The sequence below is a fragment of the Porites lutea genome, chromosome 12, assembly GCF_958299795.1.
Source record: "Porites lutea chromosome 12, jaPorLute2.1, whole genome shotgun sequence".
Classification (NCBI taxonomy): Eukaryota; Metazoa; Cnidaria; class Anthozoa; order Scleractinia; family Poritidae; genus Porites; species Porites lutea.
Genome location: NC_133212.1, coordinates 23,741,938 through 23,765,775, shown reverse-complemented (window position 1 = coordinate 23,765,775; position 23,838 = coordinate 23,741,938). Strand labels below are relative to the sequence as shown.

Below are 23,838 nucleotides of genomic sequence, written 5' to 3'. Positions count from 1 at the left end.
AGTGGAGCCTGAGCCTTACGAGCGCTTATAACCCAGTGAAAAGAAAAACGTCAGAATGTCTCCATATTCTTACCATTCTGCATATAACTCTGTGGCTTATGTTCTAGTCTACGTTGCAGACACGCTGAACCTTCCGTTTATAGCCAAGGTTTACGCGATACTTGGACCGGCTGCAACCCAGGCTGTTATGTTCCAGTGAAAGCAGATTGCCAAGTCGCACGTAGAAGGAGAAGAATTAACCAGTCACAATGCATGGGATCTAGCACTGCAATTGGTTTATAATTCTCCTTCTGCTTACGGCTCTGACGATTTCGTTTTTACTAAATTGTACTAGTGGGAGGAATGAAGTCATAAGCAGAATAGGAAATTACGTATGCCAGTTACGCGACTTCGTGGGATACCGGGATATTAGGCAGATTTATCAAAGACAACCTGGTAAGAGAGAAAATCGTCAGCCTTAGGTTTGTGTGTCAGAAGACTATTTCGAGCTACCGACGTAACATAAAGGCCTCTTTACCTTTTTCACTCGATACTGGTGCAAAGAGTTTACCACTGTTTGTTATTGCTGTCTTTCAGATGTCAGCGCCTATTTGGACGGCACCTACCACAATTTGCCATCCGATAAACCGCAGGACTCTTTGTTCTCAAGAAGACGATCCAGCCTGCAAGAAATTGCGGGAAACGAGCAAAGTTTGGACATGTCGAGGAGATATGGGTCACCTTTCAGGGAAATACCGGACCTCCAGCAATCACGTGATACACCTTTAAGACTTTCACCCATGGGAATTTCTCGTGGAAGTGTGAATGAAGAGGATTCGAAAACGCTGTTGTCTATTCTTTATTTACAATTACAGCAGTACGATCTACGAGCAGCCCTTGACCTTGTGTATTCATTACTTGAGCCGCAATATTCGTGTGACCAATTGGAAAGCTATGGTAGTTATTCTTTTTTATTTAGTACCGAGGGTGCTTTACAAATCGGCAGTCAAGCGCCCTCTACAAATCACCGAATGGAAGCCTTGCTTCATAATTACCCAATCGCTAGAGTTGGAGATAATCGAGGCCTAAAAGTGGTGCATACACTTGCTAGGTTCATGTCAGCCTACTTTTCAAACTTTTCACTCTTTGTTTTTCCACCATATCACCCTATTCCACTTCCACCGTTCCAGGACCATGAACAACGCAGTGACACGCTTGTTGACGCGAAACGGCAGGGACCTTCTCAAGCTGCAGAACATGTTCCACTTGAAAGGGCCAAAGTAGCTCAAGCAGTACGAGACCAGGGTCTTTATGAGCTATGGAGTGCCAATACTACTGTGGAGCTATTGCTTGTGTCTGGGTTGATCCCGGAAGGGGCGTGGCTGGCCATGAATCTTGGTGACTGGAAAAACGCATTGCTGCTTTCATTTGCCAACGATTTGCTTATGTCTAGTGTATCGCAAACTACTGCTGATCCAAAGTCCAAGTCCTTGATCCAAGTCGTTTTCCCACTATCTCCACTTGACATCGAGACTAACGCCATTGCCATGTCAAGGCTTAATCCTGCCTTCAAGCCGGTCCCTCATGAGGGAAAAGAGGAAACTACAAGTTCTGTAGACAACAATTTAACTCACTCAGCCACAAAAAAGAAAAGCCAAAGGTATTTCAATATTTATCATAATTATCCATTTTGTAATTACTGGTGATCCCTGCAATCTGATTGGCTCTCAGCAGTGTGATTTATTCACGAATCATATAATTTTTTGCTCTAAATCACACCTGTTCCAAATCGTGTCATTCATGTTCTAAATCGCATCATTTCTGTTGTAAATCGCACCATTTTTGCTCTAAATCGCATCATTTCTGTTTCGAATGCAATATGAGATGTAAAAGCCTTTTTGTTTCCGCTTTTCAACAAACCGGCTACTTGATCAATAAAATGTAAGTACTGACTGAATTCTGCGATTTCAAAATGGCTGTAATAGAGTGGTAGTTGAACTTAGTGTCGTGCAATTCAGTTTGGTCTGAAATCATACCGAACTCGTGCTGCGCGGGTTGTGCTGTAGACTGGGTCGGTGTTGCTTCGAATTGCACCATGGGACTGTTTTCTAAGGAACATTGTATTAGCCAATGAAAAGAGTTTTTGCTTGTCCAAAACAATCCCATATTGCAATTCGACACAAAACCGACCCTGTCCCTGCGCAACTTAAAAATGATCAATTATAATGGTGTTCCAGAGGCATTTTGAACACGTGATTAACGTGTCGGATTTTTAGATCAGGCTCCAGTTGTTCAAAAGGTGGATAGCGTTATCCACTGGATAAATCACTATCCAGTAACTAACGCAATTGGTTTACATACTACTTATGCGCTGGATAGCAATTTATGTAGTGGATAGCGCTATCCAACTTCTGAACAACCGCGGCCTGGAGGTCGGGGTCCCAACCAGGACCGTGCCATCGAGTTTTTTCTCATACGAAAAGATCCACGATGTCCTTCTCCTTTCAGGCCCCAGTTGTTCAGAAGTTAGATCAGCTATCCAGTGAAAAAAAATCGCTATCCAGTGGATCAGTGTTGGGGAAACCAATTGCTTTATCTGGCTCATTTGTTCGAAGGGTGAATAGCACTATTCACTGGGTAAATTACTATCCAAAGGATAGCGCAATTGGTCTTCTTACTACTTTTCCTCTGGATAGCGATTTATCCGGTGGATAGCGCTATCCAACTCTTGAACAACCGGGGCCTGGTGTATAGTGACAGGTATCTGCCCGGTGGGTAGCGTTATCCACTTTTCGATCAACTGGGGCCAGGTTTATAAATGGGTACCGGACTGCTTGGGGTAAGCCTTAATTCATTCAGGGTTGTTGTAACGCTCAGACATGTTCTTCGCCGGCTATAGTAACTGGGATAACCTCCGACCATGTGGCCCTTCTTGGTTGGACTTGCCGGCGCGTGTAACTTTGCCTTATTGTTTTAGATCCCAGCAGACTCCACTGGAAATAGGAACCGAGCTTGATGATGATAAAGTCATAAAAGAGATGTCTGGTATCCTGGAGGCTGGAGTAGTGGCAAGACTTGACTTGGTACCTTTGATCTTAACAAGTTTGCTCAGCCAGTTAAAGGAGGTGGTAACCGCTTTTGTGTGGTTAGTTCCCGAGGAGTTTTACTTGCCATATCCGCCGTCTTACTGCCCACAACCGACTAATACAAAAAAGGTAAGAATTAGCCATAACTATATAACACACTTCTTCTTGCTTCACGTAATTCAAGATTTCGTTCCTCAATTTGCCAGGTTTGAACTGCGTTTTTTAAGTGCATGCGATTGATCGATCAATTATCCTTTCGATAGAGAAATTGGTTGTTTCGTTGTCCCATTTGTGTTGATAAATTACGTCACTGCTTGGTGTCAAAACGGTAAGATCCAACGGATGGTTCATATGGACCAAATCAACCAATCAATCTTGGACCAGGGACGACATTAGTCTAAAATATCATCCGTCTCTTCGCCCCACCCCCCTCCCCCCGAGAGTCACTCTCGCCTGGCCTCTCGTTGGGTGACTAAGTCGAAGAGACGGATGACAATTCAGACTAGGGACGACACCCGTCGCGCGATCTACTTTTTTCTTTCCAGGGCATGATGCCACCAGCTGCCGAAAAAGAAGAGCAACTCCGCGTCAATGTCGCGAGGATTGTTCAGAAGATCCTCCTGTTGCTAAATGCTTCTAACTGCTTGGGGCCGTGTGTAAGATGGTATACGGAACAGCTTGTTCAGGCCACAGAGACCTTTCATAGTGTGGACAGAAGTTCCTCTGAGTTTCCCATGCCTTCCTCATTGGTGGGGTATGCTGACCGAGGATTTAGTTTTCACGAGAAACGTGGTCATGTATCACCTCAGAAGAAAGGTAATATCCTTTACTTAGCTGAGTTGCATTTCTCCTTCCATTAAGAGTCGATTTGGCCGATACCTTCCCACGCAGACGTTCTTGGGGCTTCGTCACGCTTTCCGGTCCGTGGGGCAGGAATGCGTAAACTTTAAGAACGTCTGCGTTGAGGAGGAGCGTTGCGTGACGACCCTTAAAACGGCTGCAAAGGAGACTACGTCTGCGTAGGAGGCTATTTAGCTGATTGTTAGTCAAAACTCTGCTAAAATCATCGAACAGTCATTTAAAGGCAAACAAAGGCAGATAGTGAATTCGTTGAGGAAGAGCTAAATCTACTGCTGGATTGTAGTGTGAAATGAAGACACGAACCTTGTTGTTTCCAGGGAAAAAAACCGCGGCAGCTCCTTCAAGCGGTGATAAGGATACGACCACTGAAAAGCAACCATCCTCCGTTAGAAGTGTCCTAAGGTGTTTTCGTGATTTCTGTGCAATTATGTGGTTATTGCATGCGCGTGATAAGATGAGCAAGTCATCCAGGAAGTACAGAGAGCTTAGAAGCCAATCAACAGGAAACGAAGAGGTAAGAGGTATATCAAACGCGTAGAGAATATACAGACGCGGAAACATGGGCTGGAGAAACGAGGTCCTGTCGAGTATTTTAGCCTGTCTTGTTAGAGATATCTGCTGTCTTTGATCTATTTCAAGTTCATTTTTGCACGTTGATTTAAATAACTTCTTCTTGGTAATTGACACCAATTTTTGATCCTTTCCATCGTTTTTTTTTTTTCTTATCATAAGAGAAATTGAAAACTTGTTTTGTCGCACTGATTTGCCATGGATTCTTCTAGGAGACCACGACCATCCAGTCCATCTGTTGGGAGACCCTTCATTGGACTACTAGACTCGTTCCATTCAGCTTGTTACTGAATGCTTCAGACAAAATCAACGACACTTTACTCACCCTTCTATCTGAGTTACCACCCACTATTGCCACGGCAGAATTGACAGCTCAATTCTTTGACGACCCGGAGGTGGTTCAAACAGCGACTGGGACGGCGAAATTTAAGCGCCTCATGGCGCAGTTTCGAGGTGTCAGTGTACAAGATGGTGATGGCGAACATGAGCCGCTGTCTGTGTTCTATCGTCGGATATCCTGGGAGTGGAAACGAAAACACGAAGAAGATGAAAAGCTGTTTGGCAAAGATTGTGATCAGTTTTTTGCAGTTCCTGATGCAAGCGAGAGTTCTACCTCGAGGCATGACGATCGTGATCGAGCCGTGGGAACGGTATCCTTCGAGGCGCAGCCATCTTACTTCCAGTTCTTGGACACATTTTTTATGATCACTGTCTCCAAGACTGTCCTGTCACATCACAGCAAAGCACCATACCCGGTTCCTCTTCTTTCCTCCTACAGCAAACGTCTTTTAGCAGCAGACACAAACGCGTTGATTGCTTTACAAAAGAAGTTTCATAGTGATCCTCCTCACAAATCCGTCAAGGATGGGTCGGGTCTTTCAAGAAGCCACAGCTTCACAGATGTTCGTTCTTCTAGGTTGGGATCAGGTGTTTCTGTTGAACGCTCTGAAACTGGTGCAGACATTAAGCGCAGTAACAGCATGAACGATATAGCCAAGCTGGGTTCTCTACCTGACTTAAAAACCTTGGGAAGCCAGATACTTGATTTCTTGCCAAGTTTAACTTATCTTAGTAGATGGACCTTGGAAGGTTCGTCTTTTCCTTTAGGTTCTTATGATTCTGGTGCTCGCGCCACTCGGGAATCTCTTCCAGTGATGCGGGTGCACGTTCCTTTGCCTCTTCTTGTTAACGGTTTGTGGTTGCTTCAGAATGTTTACTGGCTTTGGGTCTCTAATCGTGAGGTTTTAAAAGACATTCCAGTCATTCGGCAGACGCCTCCTCTAAGACGTTTACCCAAGAGCGCAAAAGACCGTTACGCCCGCGTGATAGATACTTCAACGCCACCAAAAGGTTTGCGTAAAGTCCTGAGCGATTCCAACATCCAAGGGTCGGTAAAAAAGTCTCCCAAGCGTCACAGTTTTTTCAGTGGAAGGCTAAGACATCGTTTAGAGGCTGATTATCACCAATCGACCCCAGATATGTTGAAAGAACCTCAAAGTGAAGCAGTTCGTTTAACCAGTGGTTTAACAGAGTCCACCAACGACATCCCAACAAAACCCAGGAAAGAATCGACCCATGTCACCAAACCACTACACAAAGTACTTGGGTCAGCTCAACAATTTCATCGTATTCCAAAGTCAAATAGTGATCCGAACATTCCGAACATTGTGGTGCATAGTCCTACAACAGATGAAGAGAAGACAGATTTTAGTTTTGCACTGAAGAAAAGGAAGACAGTTAGAGGGACGGAGAGAAGTCCAACCACTTACCACTCCGATACAGGTACAGAAACAACACCAAATACTTTTTCATGCACGTGTATATATCTTTATCTTTCGCACGCTCCAGACGAATATTGCAAAAATGGCTGAAATCTTTCATTGTAGTGGCTTGGGCGTCCATAAAATCTTTTCCATTGGTCTTACTTACCATTTTTGCATTTGCTTTATTTCATTTGAATGTTTAGAGTATCAAATGAAAGCCACAGAGCACTCGTTTCTGCTGTGCTATTGTCATTGTACAAGGGTGTTCTAACGTTTGAGTCTTAAAATAAAATATTTCAATGTGACCATTCAGATGAAAGCCATTGAACAGTTTCGTGTGTTGCTGTTAATTACGCTGTACAAGGTGCCTGAAGTGCGACTACTGAGCAATATTTTTCTAGAGTTCTGTTTCCTGATTTGCTGAAAAATGTAGCTGATTTCGTTTCGTTAGTTCTGTCTTGAGTGCTTTTAAAACTGTTAAAAACCTTGGTGTTGTTGTCCTACTAGTGCTGTGTGCGTTTGTGATTTTAATAGTTTCCTGTCATTTTTACAATTTAACTTATTCTTCTCTGCAGATTTGCCGTCTCCTGGCAAGCCAATCGTGACCTCCACTCCTGCAAAAGCCAAGCGCTCAAAGAAAACGAGACGAAGAGAACACCTGGCGAAAAATATGTCCGATGAACACACAACAAAATCAGCCATCGTCCCAGACATTGACGGACCTGACTTAGGAAAACAAGAAAGCGACGGTAAGAAGAATAATGTCCTACGCTGCCGTTTTAACCCCTTAAACCCTTATATCAAAAGTCACATTCTCATTTGTTGTCCTTATACGTTTCCTATGGTACTAGTGGGAAGAAGTTGTTGAAGAATCTGTTAGATTCATCTTGTGTGATCATGTCCTTAATTCTTGTCATCACCGATTCTATAAAGCATTGATATTTCAAGGAGAAATTTGATGCTGATCGTTCTTAGGGCTCTAAGGGTTAAGTGCCGTCGCGCAAACCCTCCTTCATATTTTTTTTAATTGTTCATTTGTAACCGCGAGGCTCTTTTTGGAAGCGTTTTGAAGGTTCTCTGCGAGCTCTCCAGTCATGTAGCAGCTCTCTCGACCCTAAAAGCCAATTGGTTCGATACCCTAACCGTGAAAAAATGCGAAATAATGATAAACAATGATGTGTTATTGTTTTCTGCTCATTGACACTCAAATGAAGTGTTTTTTTTTTCGCAAAATCGGTCAGAAAACGTTCTGTTTGCCCTATAACTTTATTAACTTACAAAGTGCCCTTTTGTCAATAGTTAGGACAATAGAAGATACAACGTCCTTGACACAGAAGACAAAGGAACGGAGTACAGATTCTAGGCCGATCATTAGGACAGCTACATCGCGTCAAGGGAGAAGGAGAAAGAAGTCCCCGGATGAGAATAAGGTTACTGATGTCGTGCATGATAATCAAAAAGCTGTTGGTGCTTTGGTTGCCAAGGATTCCAAGCAGGCAAAAGAGGCGACGGCAAGTGATTGGAGCCAGCATTCTTCAGCTTCTGAGGCAGCGGTATCACAAGGGAAAATGGAGTTACTTCTTGTCGTTAGGTAAGATTTAGCTTTGGTGAATTTTCAACGTCTCGTTTGTTTGTTGTGCGAGTTAAAGTAATTCTTCAAAACACTGCTTTTGCAATCCTTCCAGGAAAAAAAAAACAAAGCTAAACAACATGGTTGTAATCGTGGAAGCTTTTAACCAGCGGCAGACTCTTAAAATCTAGAGCTCACCACTCAAACGTAGGATGGTTATCCTGTGTTGGATGTGACCATCTGTATATTCACACTGGTAGTTTTTTTAGACTTAAGTTGTACATGCTGCTGTTGCTTATGTTGTTTTTGTATTTTTTTTTTTACCTTTGTACCAAGAAGAGAAGGGATAAGTAGCATGGAGCTTGCACCTACTATAACTCTTTTAATATTGTAATTCTAAGCTATGCAATCTTTCTACATTTTTTTTTCCAGGCCAGGCGATGATGGCGACCAAACTATTTTGCAATCCGGTATTCCTCTTCTCCGGATACCAACAGTTCTGGATAGCAGTAAGAGCTCGGAATTAACTCCTCAAAGCCACAGCAGGAGGCAAACAAACAATACAAAAACTGAGACTGGGTCACAAACTGAACAGCAGATAATGACGTCATCATTTTCACAGACGCGTCAGTTCTCTGGCCCTCCAGATCACGTGACTAATCCGCCTGGTAATCAGATACTAACAACGACTGTCTCGCAAACACAACAACATTTTGGGAGTCACCCGATTCGTCATCATGATCCGCAGAGTTTGTTTTCAACAGCTTCTCAAACACAGGTGCACTCTGGTATTCTTAATCGTGATGACCACTTGACTCGTCCTTCAGGTCCACAGAGTTTGACGTCATCAGCTACTCAAACACAGGTGCATTCTGGGCTTCTAACAGGTGAAGAGCACTTCACTCGTCCTTCAGGTCCGCAGAGCATGACGTCATCAGCTTCACAGACACAAGTGTATTCCGGGATTTCACCTGACCAAGGTCGGGTGGTCAGTCAGTCGGTGCAAGGTACTCACGCGATGTACACTCAAACAGATGTCAACACCGAGCCCAAACCAGCTTGGCCAGTTTTTCCTTTGTTCTTATCACAGCAGCCACCACAAACCTCACAGCAAAATCAACCACCTTCAAGTACACAGCGAAATTTACCGTTACTTCATCTTCCATTCACTGACCCAGCTTCAAAACTGGATTTAAGCAAAATGAGGCTTCTTGAAATCCCGAAACGAAGCAGTGAAACGTCGCTGTTACATCTCCCAGAAACAAAACCCACAGCATCGCAAAGTGTGGTACCTGATCTAAGCAAAATAAAGTTCTTAGAAATTCAACCCAAAAGAGAACTATTGGAAAACAACACTGAAAAAAAAGGACTCGGTACCACGGGCGCGCCCTCTAAGAAGTGGCCTTTGCTGCGCATGACCGAAAGGCAATCGCATCCGACTGCTATTGACTTGAATAAAATGAGGCTTTATGAAAATCCACCATCTGTTCGCGAAGCCTGGCCGCTCTTGGAAACTCCCAGGCAGGCAGAAACTCCGCAGCTAATCCCATTGGAGAAAATACTGGCGTTTGAAAAGAGAATGAGAGATAAGCTCAAACCTCTTACTGAGCCGCCCACGCACCCACTCTACCCTCACGAAAAAGAGAACATCCAACCCCTAATGGGAGATATACCAGCAATGGTGCAGTCTACTGCTTCAGTAACTGAACAACCTGTGGCACAAAACAAGAGAAACGCGCCTTCAAGGTAAGATAACTTTGAGTACTACAGTCATTAGTTTTTGTTTCGTCACGCAACGCCCCTCCTCAAGCTGCGTGAGAGACTATTCAGTCATTACTCTCCCAGGCAGCCGTTTTTGTTTCGTCACGCAACGCCCTTCCTCAAGCTGCGTGGGAGACTATTCAGTTAGTTGTCTCCCACGCAGCTGTTTTTGTCTCATCACGCAACGCCCCTCCTCGAACTTTCCCCAATAGGACGGAGGGTATTTGTATTTATTTATGGAGGGGTCCTTAAGCGGACGTTTAACAGTGCTCGTCTCACGGCTTTTTGTCGTTTTTATGGTCGTTTAGCCTTTGAAGTCAGCAGCTAAATTCTCCTCACGATAACAATGCTTAATTTACCATAATAGTAATGAGGTTAAAAGAAATTATGTAGGTTAAATGTTGCCAACCAAAGAAAATGACATCAAGACTGTAGCGTGTTGGTAAATTTTGTGGATTCGCTTACTTTTGGGATTCGCCCTCATCGTTCTTCCATGTTTTGTGTTTGCTTTTAGACAAAGACGAAGGCAGGCTTTGGAAAAAGAAACCCGACCTCGGTCAACGTCGCCATTGTACAAGAGCAGACGAGGAAGAGGAACTGGTCGCAAATTCGCACAGAGAGAAGTAATTACAGTTCAACCAGCGAAAAAAGCGAGGAGAGCTGAAAGGGGAGTTTCTGATCAAGCTCGACCTGCAAAAGGGCATCAAAGTACGAAGCCACGACAAAACAAGCCGCAAATAGTACAGGAAGTCGTTTCTACGAAGGAGAAGGAAAAGAGTGTTAGCTTGAGCGAAAGTGAGTTGGAATTATCAGAGATTTTTGATCATGTGGTAGATATTTCCGAGGAAGAAGAGGAGTATTTTCGCGTTGAACGAAGTCCAGACTCGAATGCTTTTATCGGCGACGACCGTAAGTATCTAAGTAAAGGAGATGTGCACAGGCCAGCCAGTAAGAAAGGTCACAGTGCCGAACCCGTCAAAAACGGAAACTACAAGGAAACTATTAGAGAAAGAGTTCACAGGGAACCCATGCTCGAAGATGTACTACCTGCTCCACCCTCCATGCGGCGTATAAAGGAGAGAATAGGACGAAAGCTACAGGAAGTCGACCAGCAGATGGCTGAGTATCGGAGTGGGAGCAGCAGCTTTGGTAACAAATGGCGTGATGATTCTGATAGGCAGTCGAGACACGAAGGTGCTCTAAAACAGAATATTGGTATTCAAGTGGGTGAGGAAAAGAAGCCATCGCCAGTCAGTCCTGTCTATTCCTCAAATATCTCTGGCGTTATCGGACTGGGAAGTACTTATAAAGTAAGTTCCAGCTCTCAGACTGATCAACCTCCAGCCCGGTCACCTCCAGAGAGAAGAGACCGGGAACTAGTAACATTTGGTGTTCAAACGGAAAAACAATCTGATGATGTTGATCACGTGACATCCCACGCGCCAGTATTACCACCGGATATCATTTTAAAACTGCAAATGCCCAAGCCTGATCAGGACCGCATCCTCCCCACTGGTTCGCTTATAGATTATGACCAATCTGTTACTGACCCTCCAACCTCTGTACGGGGGAGGCTGATTGGAGTAGATATGAGTGACATGACTGGTGGTGGCCCCCCTGTTAGTTCCACAGATGTTGACCAGGTGACCAATAGTGTTCCAATAGATGTCAGGGGGAGGCAGTTCCTAAGTGTGGCTGATATCGACCATAATCAGTGGTTCGAGGTTCGAAGTGCGCCATTAACGACTGCAGATGAAGTAAGTACAGCTCTTCCTAAAGAAAAGGACACAAAGGAGGAGGAACTGAACAGGAGTGCTGGTGAAAAAACAGAGTTGTTTTCTAAACAAGGTAAATGTGCAAATTACGATATGACATCTCAATTCATACAGTCAAACCTGTATTAAGCGGTCATCCTTGGGTAATGGCTTACTGACCGCTAATATGGGTTGAACGTTTAATACAGGTTTGATTAACCGAAGGGTTATTCAAGAAAATGAAGCTGGTGACATAGCGAAATATCTATCCCATGCCTTTTTGGCCTCAAACTGTTTCTACCTCCACTTGTACCTAAAGAAAAATAGTAAAAGACCACTAAACGCCTTGCATAGTGTATCTGTTGCACTAGTATGGTAGATTTGTGAAGGTGACCTTTTAACAGAGATGAAGACAATAAAGGTCAGTTTTACAGTTATTAAGTGAAACTATTTCAGGGACTTTGGTAAGTGACTGCTTAGTAGAGGTCCGCTTAATACAAGTTTGACTGTATGCTGAAGTGTAGGTACAGCGGAGTAACCGTTATGCTAGTGATTGGTTAAGACACTTTCTTGTAACGCCGGTTCGTATCAATAGCTGCACAACAAGTTTTATTTGTCGAACAGTCAGAGAAGCAGCTGTGTCTCACAAGAAAAGACATGTGTACCGTCCTTTTCAGACCTTTTCAGTAAAAAGTGCATAATGTCTCCACGTACACAGAAGGGACTATTTCTGAAAAGAAGTCGTCTCGGGAAGAAACTGTGCTCTTACGGAAAAGAAAACGTTTCTTAACAATAATATTGCCTCGAGTTAGAACTATCGGTGAAAGAATGTCTATGATATCCATATGATGCTATTGACTGGGAAGAGTTTTCCTTCTGTTTAGCTTCTTCAGAAATTTCAAGACATGAGTCTGTTGAAGAAAAGGAAGATACAGAACACAAACAAGAAAGCAAGAAGCAGTCCTTTGACGGTGCTGACCGAGTAACAGTAGACATGATGGACTCCATAGACAGCTCTTTTCAGAGGTAAGTGGTCACCAAGTTTGCTCACAAAGAAACCAAAAATTTCAAATGCAGATTTTATAAAATGCATAAATCCAACAGTATCACGTGAAAGTACTGACAAAGAGATTTCATTTTAATGGTCACAACACAGGGTTTCATCCTTTAATTAGACTCAAAACTTAGAACTACATACTTAATAAATAGTTCCACTTGAAAGCACTAGTGAAAAGGTTTCACCATGAGATCCCATCCGCAGACTAAAAACTTAGGACCATGTAAAAGTACTGCTGAAGTCGTTCCATTTGAATGGTCACACCACTGCAGTATTTCAACCGAAGACTCAAAAGTTAGATATGCGTCACAATTGACTCTCGGCGTCCCGCTCTTGTAGGCATATATATATATTTTTTTGTTACCGCGTGGTAAATGTTATGTCACTCTATATTGTTGAGATGTGTTTCCCCATAAACCAAACGTTCTTTTCCTTGCACCATGGAGCTGATTTGGTGACGCTATCGCTTCTTATATTGGCCGTTACAAAGTGGTTAGATATTCGTCCCCCAAAACCGTCCCATAATACATTCAACACACTCCACTACCTCAAAAAAGCCAATAGAAAGAATGTTGCTGTTACAATTAAAAAATTGTCACTTGATTTTCAGGTTTTACCCACTTCCTTTCCCAGTTGCTTCCCAGTCCAGTGCGCGCACTGTTTCGACGCATGCACTGAATGAAAGAATGCAAGAAATGAGCGAAAGGATAGAAGCAATGGATCAAATCACGCAGAACATGGACAGAGAATTTAAGAGTTCGCGCGTGGTAAGTACTAGGCTGATTTAGCAACAGAACGGGAACGTCAGTTGACGACGGCGCGCGCAAATCAAACAACTGGCTTGACCAATGGCAGAGTGGCAAATTGGGCACCGGAAGTCGAGTTTGGTCCTTTCCGCGCGCTTTCCCGTCGTCAAATGACGTTCCCGTTCTGTTGCTAAATCAGCCTACTATCGGTACTACGCCCCCTTTGGTTTCTGGGATCGTTACTAGAGACTTTCCGGTCAGTGAGTCTGCGTAGTAAGCGGCTCTCGTTCCATTTTTCGCGCGGCCAAAACCGAAAATCCCGTTCCTCGCCGTTCCCCGGTCTTTCTTTGCTCCGAAACCACACGGAAACGCTTGCTGTGCAGGTTAGCTGGTCAGCAGCCGGTCAGCTATTAACCATTTTCTTACTGACCTTAGTAATAGTCCCAAAACTCTTTGCAAAAGTTAACTTAGCCCAGTCTCCTTTCCCTTTCCAAAGTGGTGAATCTGTTTGCAACTTTACGTGCCATAAACATTCTTTGTCGTTCTATAACCGCCGGGAGTTTTACAAGGAAGACATCCCCTGTGATTTATATTTTGATAACTGGTCTCGCTAAAGTTTCCTCTGCGGACAGAACAATAGATGGTAGCGAAGAACTCCTTAAGAGTTTACATTTGATTGATCACACTTAAAACTCAGACTCGCTATATCTATGAATAACAAGTCACGAAAAAAATTATTCATTCGCTTTCATTTTAATGACAACAAGGATCATTTCAACAGAATAAGAAATTGTACACTAAATGACTCATTATATGGGGAGAATATTTGTGCATAATTAGCTCTGCTTCTTTTTTCCAGCTTCTTTCAGCTATTCAAAGCATCGATGAAGTGCTAAACCCATCTCCAACGGAGGATGAATCCTTCCCGAGGTCCCGTCGAGGAAAGCCCCGGAGATGGGGAGATACCGCACCTTGGAGAAGAGCCTCCAAAAGAATGCCTCAAAAACTACAAAAATCTGAAGGTTGGTTATTTTACCATTGGTTACTCATATTATTGCTAATTCAGGAGTGCAGTTAGCAACAGTCGGCGACAAAATGAGTTGAGACACTTCGCCCAAAACTGGGCTTTTTTACGTTTTATTAACTTCAAAAGGAGGAAATATTGCTTTCCTCCCCCATCCCCTCCGTGCAATGTTGTGCCCTTGTTCTAGCTACCTATAGAAAACAACAAACACCCCAACTTTGAATGGAGGGGACAGGGGAGGGGTTCAATTTTGTCGCCGATTGAAGGATTCGGAGAGTGCAGCGTTACAAACTGTTGGCTTAATTCTTTTCCTCGGTAACACTTTAAGCCCTAATATCTATACATAAATTCTCCACACTGATCTCCATACATTTCCTTAAAGAATTATCTGAGAGAATTTGATAAAAGATCAAAGCATTTTCCCTTAGATGATCATTTTATTTAATCTCATAACCTTTTCTCTTGATTTTGTACTGACATTGTTAGGAGAGAATTGGCGTTGGTCGCTCTACTTAATGGAGGTAGTTTCTAAGGAAACTGTGGCGTTGCCCGCGTGGTTGAGGAGTGAAACATCAAAATTTAGTTTCGTCAAATCAATGGACCAAGTAAATCCACCTCGGTCCCAGGATCCTACTCGTCCCCTGGAGTGAGAGAGAATCGAGTAGGAAAGGACCCTGGGAACGAGGTTGCATGTGAATTTGCCATCGCAATCAATTTCCAAAGCTGGTATCTCGAGCACTAGCTATCCCTTCCATATTCAAATCTGTTGATAAAACGTAATTTTTCCTTTCCTATTTAGATACGGAAGATAGCATTGATGTTGATGTAGAAAAAGAAGCAAGAGTTGACGTGGATAATGTAAGAGATGTTAAGTCTGAAGAGGAAGAGAGGGCCAGCGAAGGTGCTGAAGAACAGATAGTCTCTGAGGTAGAACAAGATGATGACAGACGCTCCGATGAACAACGAGAAGAAGAGGTCGGAGACAGCGTTGAAATGCGGAGTGATGGTGCCATAGAAGAAGGCGAAACAGCGTTTGACGGAGAAGAGACAGCTGATGACAAGCATGAAGATTATAACATGGACATCAAAGCCGATGCTGAATGGGATCGCCAGAAAGACGAACCTGCAGCCCCTTCACAGCATCATGAAAGGTAACATACTTTCTAACAGTTTTTAGTCATTCATGTGTTTCGTCAAGCCATTCATCTAAACGACGTCGTTTCTCAAGTGTCCCAAGCCTGCTTGATTTATCGTTGTTTAACTACAAAAGCTCCTTTTTAGTTAACTTTCTTTCAACTTGTTAGTACGGTAAGTGTGATAAAGGTCTGCCTCACGGAAATTCCTAATATTTTAGTGATCTAGAACTAATTTTTTTCTTTTAAGACGTGTTTCCACCGTTTTCACTGATGTCAGCATTTTAGAAATAAGCGAGATTTTTAAACAAATAGAACTAAGTAGATTACTTACGATAACATGCCGTCAATACACCTATGCACACCTAGAAAATATTCTAATTTTGAAGTGGCATATTCTATTCCCTTGCAATGTTTTATTTATTTTTTTAATTCACTTATTTACTTTTTGTTTCCTTTCAGAGATGCAAAACCTCAGGTTTATGATCATTTAGATTCTCTTTCATTAACACCGGATAAGCTGAAGGACATACTCCGCGACAAAGACATAAAAAGAACTCGGTAGGTTAAATTTGTGACTTCTACACTGTAGATTTTAACAAGCGAACTCTCTTTACAGATGTTGAATACCTGCTTAGCAAAAGGATAAGAAATATGGGAGATACGAAGCAATGCGCGCCAGACAGGAAGAGGACTTCTGGGATTGTTTGGGTGGACAACCATTAGTTTTGATTGGTCAATGGTATCCAAAGACAACCATTGACCAATCACAATTAACGCTTGTCTACCCAAACAATCCTAGAAATCGTTGTCCCGAAGGCTTGTACCCATTCTCCCTCTGGTGTATGGAGTGGAGAATTGCCTCCTATTGTTTGGCAGGCGAGGCGTTTGTTAAAATTATCTAGGAACGTTTTATGATGCTTTAATTTTCTTCCCTCAGTAGGGACCCCAGCCCAGATGCTAGAAAATATCTTAAGGAATGGATGAACAAAAAACGTTCAGAAAAGCAAGCTGAATGGCGGAACCAGCAGGAAGAGCTTCGTGCACAGGAACATCAACCTTTCATGTCTCCCACACAGGTAAGAAAGGATCGAAAAAAAGACAGAATTAGCTAGGATTGTTAAATCGATGTTAAGGCGCGGACACGCCATGCAGTATCACACGGCACCGTTTGTCCCGCCGCGTAATAGCTTGTGCAGGGACTCTGATTAAATTGGTGCCGCAGTCCCTTAAATTGCTTGCAAGAAGTTGCACATGATATCATATCGCGTGGCCACCGGGATTTCAAAAGTTTTAAGCGAATATGCATAGTGTGACTTCGCCTTTACGTAGTTATAAATTTAAAAACGATCATGGAGTTTTGGTTAATGCGAAGTTATCATGAGGTGGAAATATTATTTCTCAGTCTACGGCTACAGTTGCCTCTCGCGTGCGTTCTTGCGTGACAACGCGTGGCTATCTTCCTTGTGATAGCCAGACCTTCGTATTTATGTTATCTTGTTATTTTAAGGGCACTGTTACTTATCAAAAGATGAAGTCCATGGAAAAGGAAAGAGATGTGAAACGCAGGTAAGATTCAACATTTTTCCTAATCATACCAAGTGAATGAATGATGTGTTGTTAGTTACCTTACAAACGCCAATAAAGGCGCAAGTCTGCCCTGCCAAATAAGGCAGTTATACAGTTCTGGGTTTAGAAACTAAAAAAGGTTTCGTCTAACGTTAACTTAAACAGGAAAACGGAAGATCAACACAAACAGAAGAGAATAGAATCAGCGTCCAATCTTCTCTCGGAGATGCTGGCCGAGCCCGTTCCCAAGGCCAATGTTCGTAAGCCTAATCTCCGCTATGGGGGAAACGTAACCTCGCTTTCTACAAAACCTCTCCCAGGGAAAAAGAAAAGAGCTGGCGAAGGACACAAAACGTTACCTAAAAGTTCGCGTAAAGGTAAAGAGAAAATTGACCAACGAAGCGTTACAAATGAAACAGCTCTTCAACAGTCTCGTTTTCCAGCGAAAGGTAACCATTCCGTTTACGATGGAACTTATCGTCCAGACTCGTTATTTTCCGAGGATTTTCCGGATCGCGGTGCCGCAGAAATTACAAACATCAGATCGCAAAGAACCCCTCGATACGACTTAATACGAACTAGCAGCCCGGTCGTTTCAGACGAACAAGATCTTGCCAGTTTAGTACAAGATAAAACTGACCGAAACGATAGGTTATATGCGAAGAAGACTGCTCCGGACGACGACTATTGGCGTTCGAAATCTCCTACTGGCGCCGAGTTTGTTACGAAGCAAACATATCGGGACTTTGCTAAGAACCAGCCGAAACGATTGAAAGCGCGCGAAACTGCCTTGCGCAGGACTCCCCATGGGGGTATCAGTGCGCAAAGATTTTCATCGCAGCCGAAGGGCGTTACAACTATGGGACGAACGTTTGCGAGGACACAACCAACTTACCCTCTCCTCCCTGGTAGTGAGACGTTAGCGGAAGTAGATCGGTTGTTAGAGGAGGATGTCGATGGTTTAGATGTAGAGAATCTCGAAGGAATAGAAAGCCTGTTGGAAGGAGATGAGGAATTGAAGGACTTGTTATCTGATGTTGACTGGCGAGGTATTAATAAGGTCAGTGTGTTAGTTGAATTTCCTATTCAGTTAACCTATAGTCGTGACGCCATACAACACTTTACTCTGTAATTTTACAGAAAATTCTGCGTAAGGGTAGTTTATTTCCAGTACTAACTTTTGGTCGAATAAAACACCCAAGCGCGCGGAAAATCGCATCCAGCGAGGAATCGCGACGCGCGCAAGGCGATTTTGTGTTCCCTCGCGTGCCTCGAAAGCACTTCTCTCTAAGACGGTAACAAACTACTCGCAGGCACTAGCGCGTGAGCATAAGCATAAAAACATACACACACGCAGAATGGCTCATTTGACTTAATTCATGATACCAGCTCTCCTCAACCCGATGATAAACAAGATGGCGGACGAAGCGTCCGCCATATTGCTTTTGATATGTTTGCATGAGGTCTGGGTCAAAGTGATCTATGATTGGTCCAAGGCCTTGTGCTTATGCTTATGCTTATGTCGACTCCCTTTTCACCAGTCAAAGCTACGACGTAAGCACGAGCACAAGAAGAACGAACTTGTCCGTTTTTCTTGTGCTTGTGCTTATCCTTATGCTTATCCGCTAGTGAAAACCAGGCTTGAAGCACCAACAAAAGTCTAAACCTTGAGTGATCGTGGTCGTCAGTACTTCCGAGTCAACTGGAAATGGTTGGCAATGATAGTTTAAATTTAGAAACGACTGAATATTTCGGGGCAAAAGGGCGGCACCAGACACAAATTACACCCTCTTATCTATCAAAGCATTTGCATTAAATAGAAATCTTCTTTTCAATTAAAAAGCTCGTTTTTTCACTTTTAGCCTAGAAGAGTTGATTCCTCCGGGCTAACTGGTCAACGCTCTAAGCTGATTAATGGAAGAATTAAAGAAACGGAGAGAGAAGAAAGTAAGTTTTATTGTCCGATCACGCAGAAGAATACCTAACATTTCCTTCGTCTTACATCCTTATATAACTTTATTTCACGTTAACTATTGCCTGAAAATATAATAAAGAATACAATTACGCCTTGGTAAACTGTCATGTTTTGGTGCTTGCAGTTGATTGGCCATCAAACTCGAACAGAGATTATAGACAACCTAAAGCTGAGCCAGGAGTACCTTCAACCAGCGTTCTGTTGCGGGAGTTTGATATTGACGTCAGTCCGTGGAGTACTGGACAGAGTTTGCGCGCGTCTGATGATGTTGCTCAGCTTCTGGTGAGTTATGGGATAGTAATTTTAGATGAAAGCTGTTGTGCTCTACCAGTATTCCTCTGTTTGGTCGTCAATTTTTTTTTCTCTTCGACAAAAACTCTTGAATGGTAACACTTTAGAATTTCTTCTACACGGTTAAAAATTATGATCACCTTCAGTGTATATGCATAATCAACAGCATAACAAGAAACTAATGCTCAATATATAGCTTTCATTTGAATAAGCACATTTTAAGAATTCTTAAACTAATACAAAAGTTACGACCACCCTGTAAAGGCTAATAAGCAGCACTTCGACGCTACATTCAATAGTTTTCACAACAAATCTAGCCAAGTTCCTAAACATTCAATAGACTTTTATAGTCGTGTGGAATAAGTGGTCCGAAATTCCCCCGCGGTTTTTACTTCCATACGCGCGCTCGACGATCTCTAAAGAGAAAATAGACGGATTGTGAACAGGCTAGAATAATGAACTCAGAAGTTTGATGTAGCACCCAATCATTTTCTTAGATTCTTTGTTGTTGTGTTTTATTTGAGGCTGATGTTGATGAGGCTGTAGGAAATATGTCTGAGAGCACAGGAAGTACCCGAAGTCAAATAGACTGGGAAGAAGTTAACAAAATCATGGGAGAAGCATAGTTATAGACAGAGCAAACAGCGAAAACAACGTTTAAATCAGCTAAGTCTTGATCCATCTGTGTGTTCCTTTGCCCGTGGAAGTTTGCTAGTTTCTCAGTAATGCCATGGTTCTTGTATTATCCAGTGTGGGATGTACATTGGTATATACCGAAATTTAGCAAGCATCATGATTTGGATGGCATTTTCCCTTTGCTTGGTTTCTGTTGATATTTCACATACTTAATATTCAGCATATCGACAAAAACCTGAGGATCTCAAAATTGTAAAAAAAGTAATATATCACGCAAATCTATAATGATCAGAAGCTTTTCAAGTTACCGGACATCAATCGTATTTATTGATAAATAATTGATTGATTTATGTGTTTGTCTGAAGTGGTCTGCGAATTTCCAAGACATGCATTACCGTACGTGGCTTCTCTTGGTCAAGGGAGAACATTATTTATGTTGTTGTGTCTGTAAATAGGTTAAATTTCACTCATCCGGAAACAAATATTTTCAAAATAAATGAATATAAATAAATTTACCATTTGTTTCTCTCTCTCTATAAAATAAATTTCGTCTCCTGGGGAAAAAAACTACTCTATTTTTATTCACCAGGCCATTTCCGAGTTCTAAAAAACCCTCACTTTCAGTACGAGGCTAAATGCCAAACCTTTCTTGTGTAAATGAGTTGTATTTGCATGAGAATCAAAAATCTTTTTCATGTCAACAACTTCGCACTTCGCACCTCGCTTTGAAACAGAGGCTTGGGGGAACTCGGGAATGGCCTAATATTTTCTTTTCTCTTGATGTATTTATTTCAAGAATTTTTTTAATACCACTGTAGATTATTTAGTAACACCGCTTTTTCTAGAGACGCACCCCATTCAATGGTTACCTCATCTTTTACACTTTTTCTTGTTTCCTTGTTAATGGCTCTGTCATGTTCATTATGCTTTGCTCGAAAGATTAGCTACATTATCATTTTAAAAATAATCATTAGCAAGAAAGTTTCTCAGGTCAGTATTGAAGTAATTGACTAATTTATATATTTTTAAAGCATACATTTATTTCTTATTTTCAAGATTTGATGTTTTTGTAGTTTACGGAGATCGCGTACAAGCACAACCGACATCGACCTCAATCGTTTTGCTCTTCCAGTCGCCTTGAACCTTGCCGAACAATTTGTAATGGCGTTTTATCTTCTGACATTCTCCTTGACCGTTAAAACAGATGGCAACATTGCATTTGACTGGCCAAACCTTTAATCCTGCAACCCCATGTAGGTTATACCTTTCCGCTGTTGTTTCTGTAGAGCATCCCCCGCATGGGTTACTGCAATGTCTCTTCTCTAATCGTACAGTCGCTGGTGAGGCGTGATCCTGTGGCTGGGTCGCATTTGACATACCAATCACGCTAAAAAGAAGGACAAAAAAATTTGATTTGTATATCTTTAACTGAAGAAATTCGCTCTCGCTCATTGGTCGAAAGCTATTTTTCTTGTAAACTGCAAGGAATCCGAGGTTTCTCTGATGTTGAAGGAAATTTCGGTTGATGATCGTTAAGCTTACCTTACATTGGGAAGGTCCAAAATACCAATATCTCGTAGCTCTTTAACAACGTCTTCAAACGAAAGTGATTTGCTGTGATTAAACGCTTCCTCGTCCTTGTAAGTTTTCGTGAGGTAATATATGTTATCTGTCAGGTCGAGATTTCTTGCATGCTGCCGACGATTGCCGAACTTCCAAATCTTGTGTGGCCGAAATAAGTTGGTCTTAGCAGTTATAGGCCATAACATCACGAGAAAGAATATAGCATTTGTAGGCATGATGAACACACTGAAATTAAGTCAAAATTTTCAGTTAAAACAGTAGTGTAGTTTTGACGTTATTTTTTTGAGATAAGAATCGACGTCGTGTTCAGTGGTGCGGGATTGTTCTGGACTGACCCGAAACTGAGTTTTCAATCATTTAGGGCCTGTTCATTAGGAGAGAGGGTTACCCTAGCAAGCGGGTTAAAGTTAGCTCTGGTTTACAAGCAAATTTCACAGGTAGGGGGTTACCCTATCACCTGGGTCAACTTTGCCAGCTTTACTGACCTGTTTCGTCATGCGTAACATTATTTGTAACGGTCCAAAATTTGAAATAATCTTGAAGTTCTCTATGGAAAACACGTTAAATTCAAGAGAAACGGGAAAATGTTATCATCGTAGACAGAAAACGACTTTTTATTTATCACTAGCTGAGCCTTTCCAAGGCAGGTAGGGTAACCCTCTTGCTAAGGTAACCCTAGTACTCAGGTAGGGTAACCCTAGTGCGAGGGTAACCCTACCTGCTTTGTAAACACGTGGTGTGAAAAAGAAGAAATATGCGAGTGTTAGGGTAACCCTCTTGCTAGGGAAACTCTAGCACCACGATTACCCTCCCTCCTTGTAAACACCTTCCTATAAGTTGTGCCAACATGTCGACACCCTTGTGTCGGGGACTATGAAATTGTTTATCATAACCTCAGAAATTGTTTTACTTCGTCGTTTTGTTTGTCCTGTTTACGTGTTTGTTGTTGCTATTAAAAGATATTATTTATCTAATAAATTGAGAGTTTAGTGAAATTGCGGTGGTGCGTCGGTAGGGGAACGAAGAAAAAGAAAAATATTTGATGAGCTTAGTTGCTAACATTTCAACCAAGTCCCTGTCCGCGCTGTAGCTCAAGGTTTTAAAAGCAACTGTTCGTTGAACATCATTCACTGAAAACCAAACCCATTCAAAAGTTAGATCCCCCAGGGTAGCCTGACAAAAAGCACCACTTTTATTCAATTAAATGATCAAGTTAATTAAAACTTTAATTTGAATGATCAATACAACCCCAGTCGCAATCTGAGGGTCAATATCAATCAGTCTGACAAACGCACCACATGAACTGATGCCGCAAATTCCTCGATCCAGTTGCTGTTGTGGCGGCTTTGGAGTCCAACGTATGGGTATACGTCTTGGAGCTACAACAACTAGAAAATGAGGATCACTATCGAATTTTTCGCTTCTCTGCCCTCTGTCTTCAAAGCCCAGCATGTGGCTTAAGGAATACTGTTTCTTTACCTTCTATGAATTAAACTATAAACCATAAAAAGGTCAAAGGAAAAACCTCACCTTTTACCTGAATGAAAGGTTTAAAGGCCTCTTGATAGCGCATGAAGCCGTTTCATTTTGTTGAGCATTTTTCGCTCATTCGTACTTTGTAAACCTCTTGACACTTAATGATAAGTTAATAGGTAACGAGGCTCTCAGTGCCACCTGTATCGACTTGCCGGTGTTTTGCGAGTGAAAAATAAAACAAGGTATCTTTTAATTTCACGGTTGTCACTTAAGACAAATTTGCAACACGTTTTATCCATAACATAATTTCAAAAAGTTTAAAGCTACGTTTTCTATCATTGTAAATAAGGGCACCAAATTAGGGCGTATTTTTTGCAGGTTTTACTCCAATGAAGCTGCCTCAGAAAGTCTCTCAACGAATATTTTCCTCAAACCCACGAGATTGGCGGGGTACTAAGAAGCCGGTTAAAAAAGATTAATGACAATCGACAAATGAGTCAGACGAAGTAGTAATTCGCTGAATTAGTCCAAATGTTTCACAAACAAACATTGTCTGTAGGCAGGATGAGCCAATTTCGAGCTTCTGATCTCCAAATTAAATAACCAAACACCACAAAACTTCCCCGTAATTGGATAAAAGGTGTTTCAAAGCAATACAAATATTAAAGCGACAGCGGACTATGGGAATAAAGGACCGGATTGCAAATGATTGGAAGTGTTTATTTAGTTTGCGACAAGCAGATTCGAGAAAAATATATTACCTATTACCGTGCTATGAAATTTTGGGTTGACGAGAGGATACAGAGGTATGGCTTTGCCGAGGGGCACTAGGGACGAGATTAGAAAGCACCTTCGTCGATTCAATGCTACCAGTAAAGTGAACCTACTTTGAAGAGATTACGTTGGATGAAGCAGACATGGATTAGAACAAATAAATATATATATTTTTTAAGAAGCAGACAACTTGTTGTATCAGCTTATCAGTGTCCTCCTACGAGTTTCC

The 23,838-nt window shown here is 42.2% G+C and overlaps 1 protein-coding gene across 1 annotated transcript in view; it reads left to right on the top strand.

Moving 5' to 3' along the window:
• Positions 1 to 19,804, top strand: part of LOC140922080 (uncharacterized) — a 32,481-nt gene extending 12,677 nt beyond the window's left edge. Inside the window, exons 12-31 of the mRNA XM_073372101.1 lie at positions 577 to 1,639; positions 2,957 to 3,194; positions 3,611 to 3,881; positions 4,244 to 4,440; positions 4,709 to 6,278; positions 6,835 to 7,008; positions 7,559 to 7,850; positions 8,262 to 9,575; positions 10,105 to 11,438; positions 12,238 to 12,370; positions 13,012 to 13,168; positions 14,007 to 14,169; positions 14,971 to 15,322; positions 15,767 to 15,865; positions 16,245 to 16,383; positions 16,815 to 16,873; positions 17,039 to 17,933; positions 18,736 to 18,820; positions 18,973 to 19,130; positions 19,664 to 19,804. Coding sequence (XP_073228202.1) covers positions 577 to 1,639; positions 2,957 to 3,194; positions 3,611 to 3,881; positions 4,244 to 4,440; positions 4,709 to 6,278; positions 6,835 to 7,008; positions 7,559 to 7,850; positions 8,262 to 9,575; positions 10,105 to 11,438; positions 12,238 to 12,370; positions 13,012 to 13,168; positions 14,007 to 14,169; positions 14,971 to 15,322; positions 15,767 to 15,865; positions 16,245 to 16,383; positions 16,815 to 16,873; positions 17,039 to 17,933; positions 18,736 to 18,820; positions 18,973 to 19,130; positions 19,664 to 19,765 — 8,795 coding nt within the window. The 3' untranslated portion in view covers positions 19,766 to 19,804. The remainder of the gene's footprint in view (positions 1 to 576; positions 1,640 to 2,956; positions 3,195 to 3,610; positions 3,882 to 4,243; positions 4,441 to 4,708; positions 6,279 to 6,834; positions 7,009 to 7,558; positions 7,851 to 8,261; positions 9,576 to 10,104; positions 11,439 to 12,237; positions 12,371 to 13,011; positions 13,169 to 14,006; positions 14,170 to 14,970; positions 15,323 to 15,766; positions 15,866 to 16,244; positions 16,384 to 16,814; positions 16,874 to 17,038; positions 17,934 to 18,735; positions 18,821 to 18,972; positions 19,131 to 19,663) is intronic.
• The last annotated feature ends 4,034 nt before the right edge of the window (positions 19,805 to 23,838 follow it).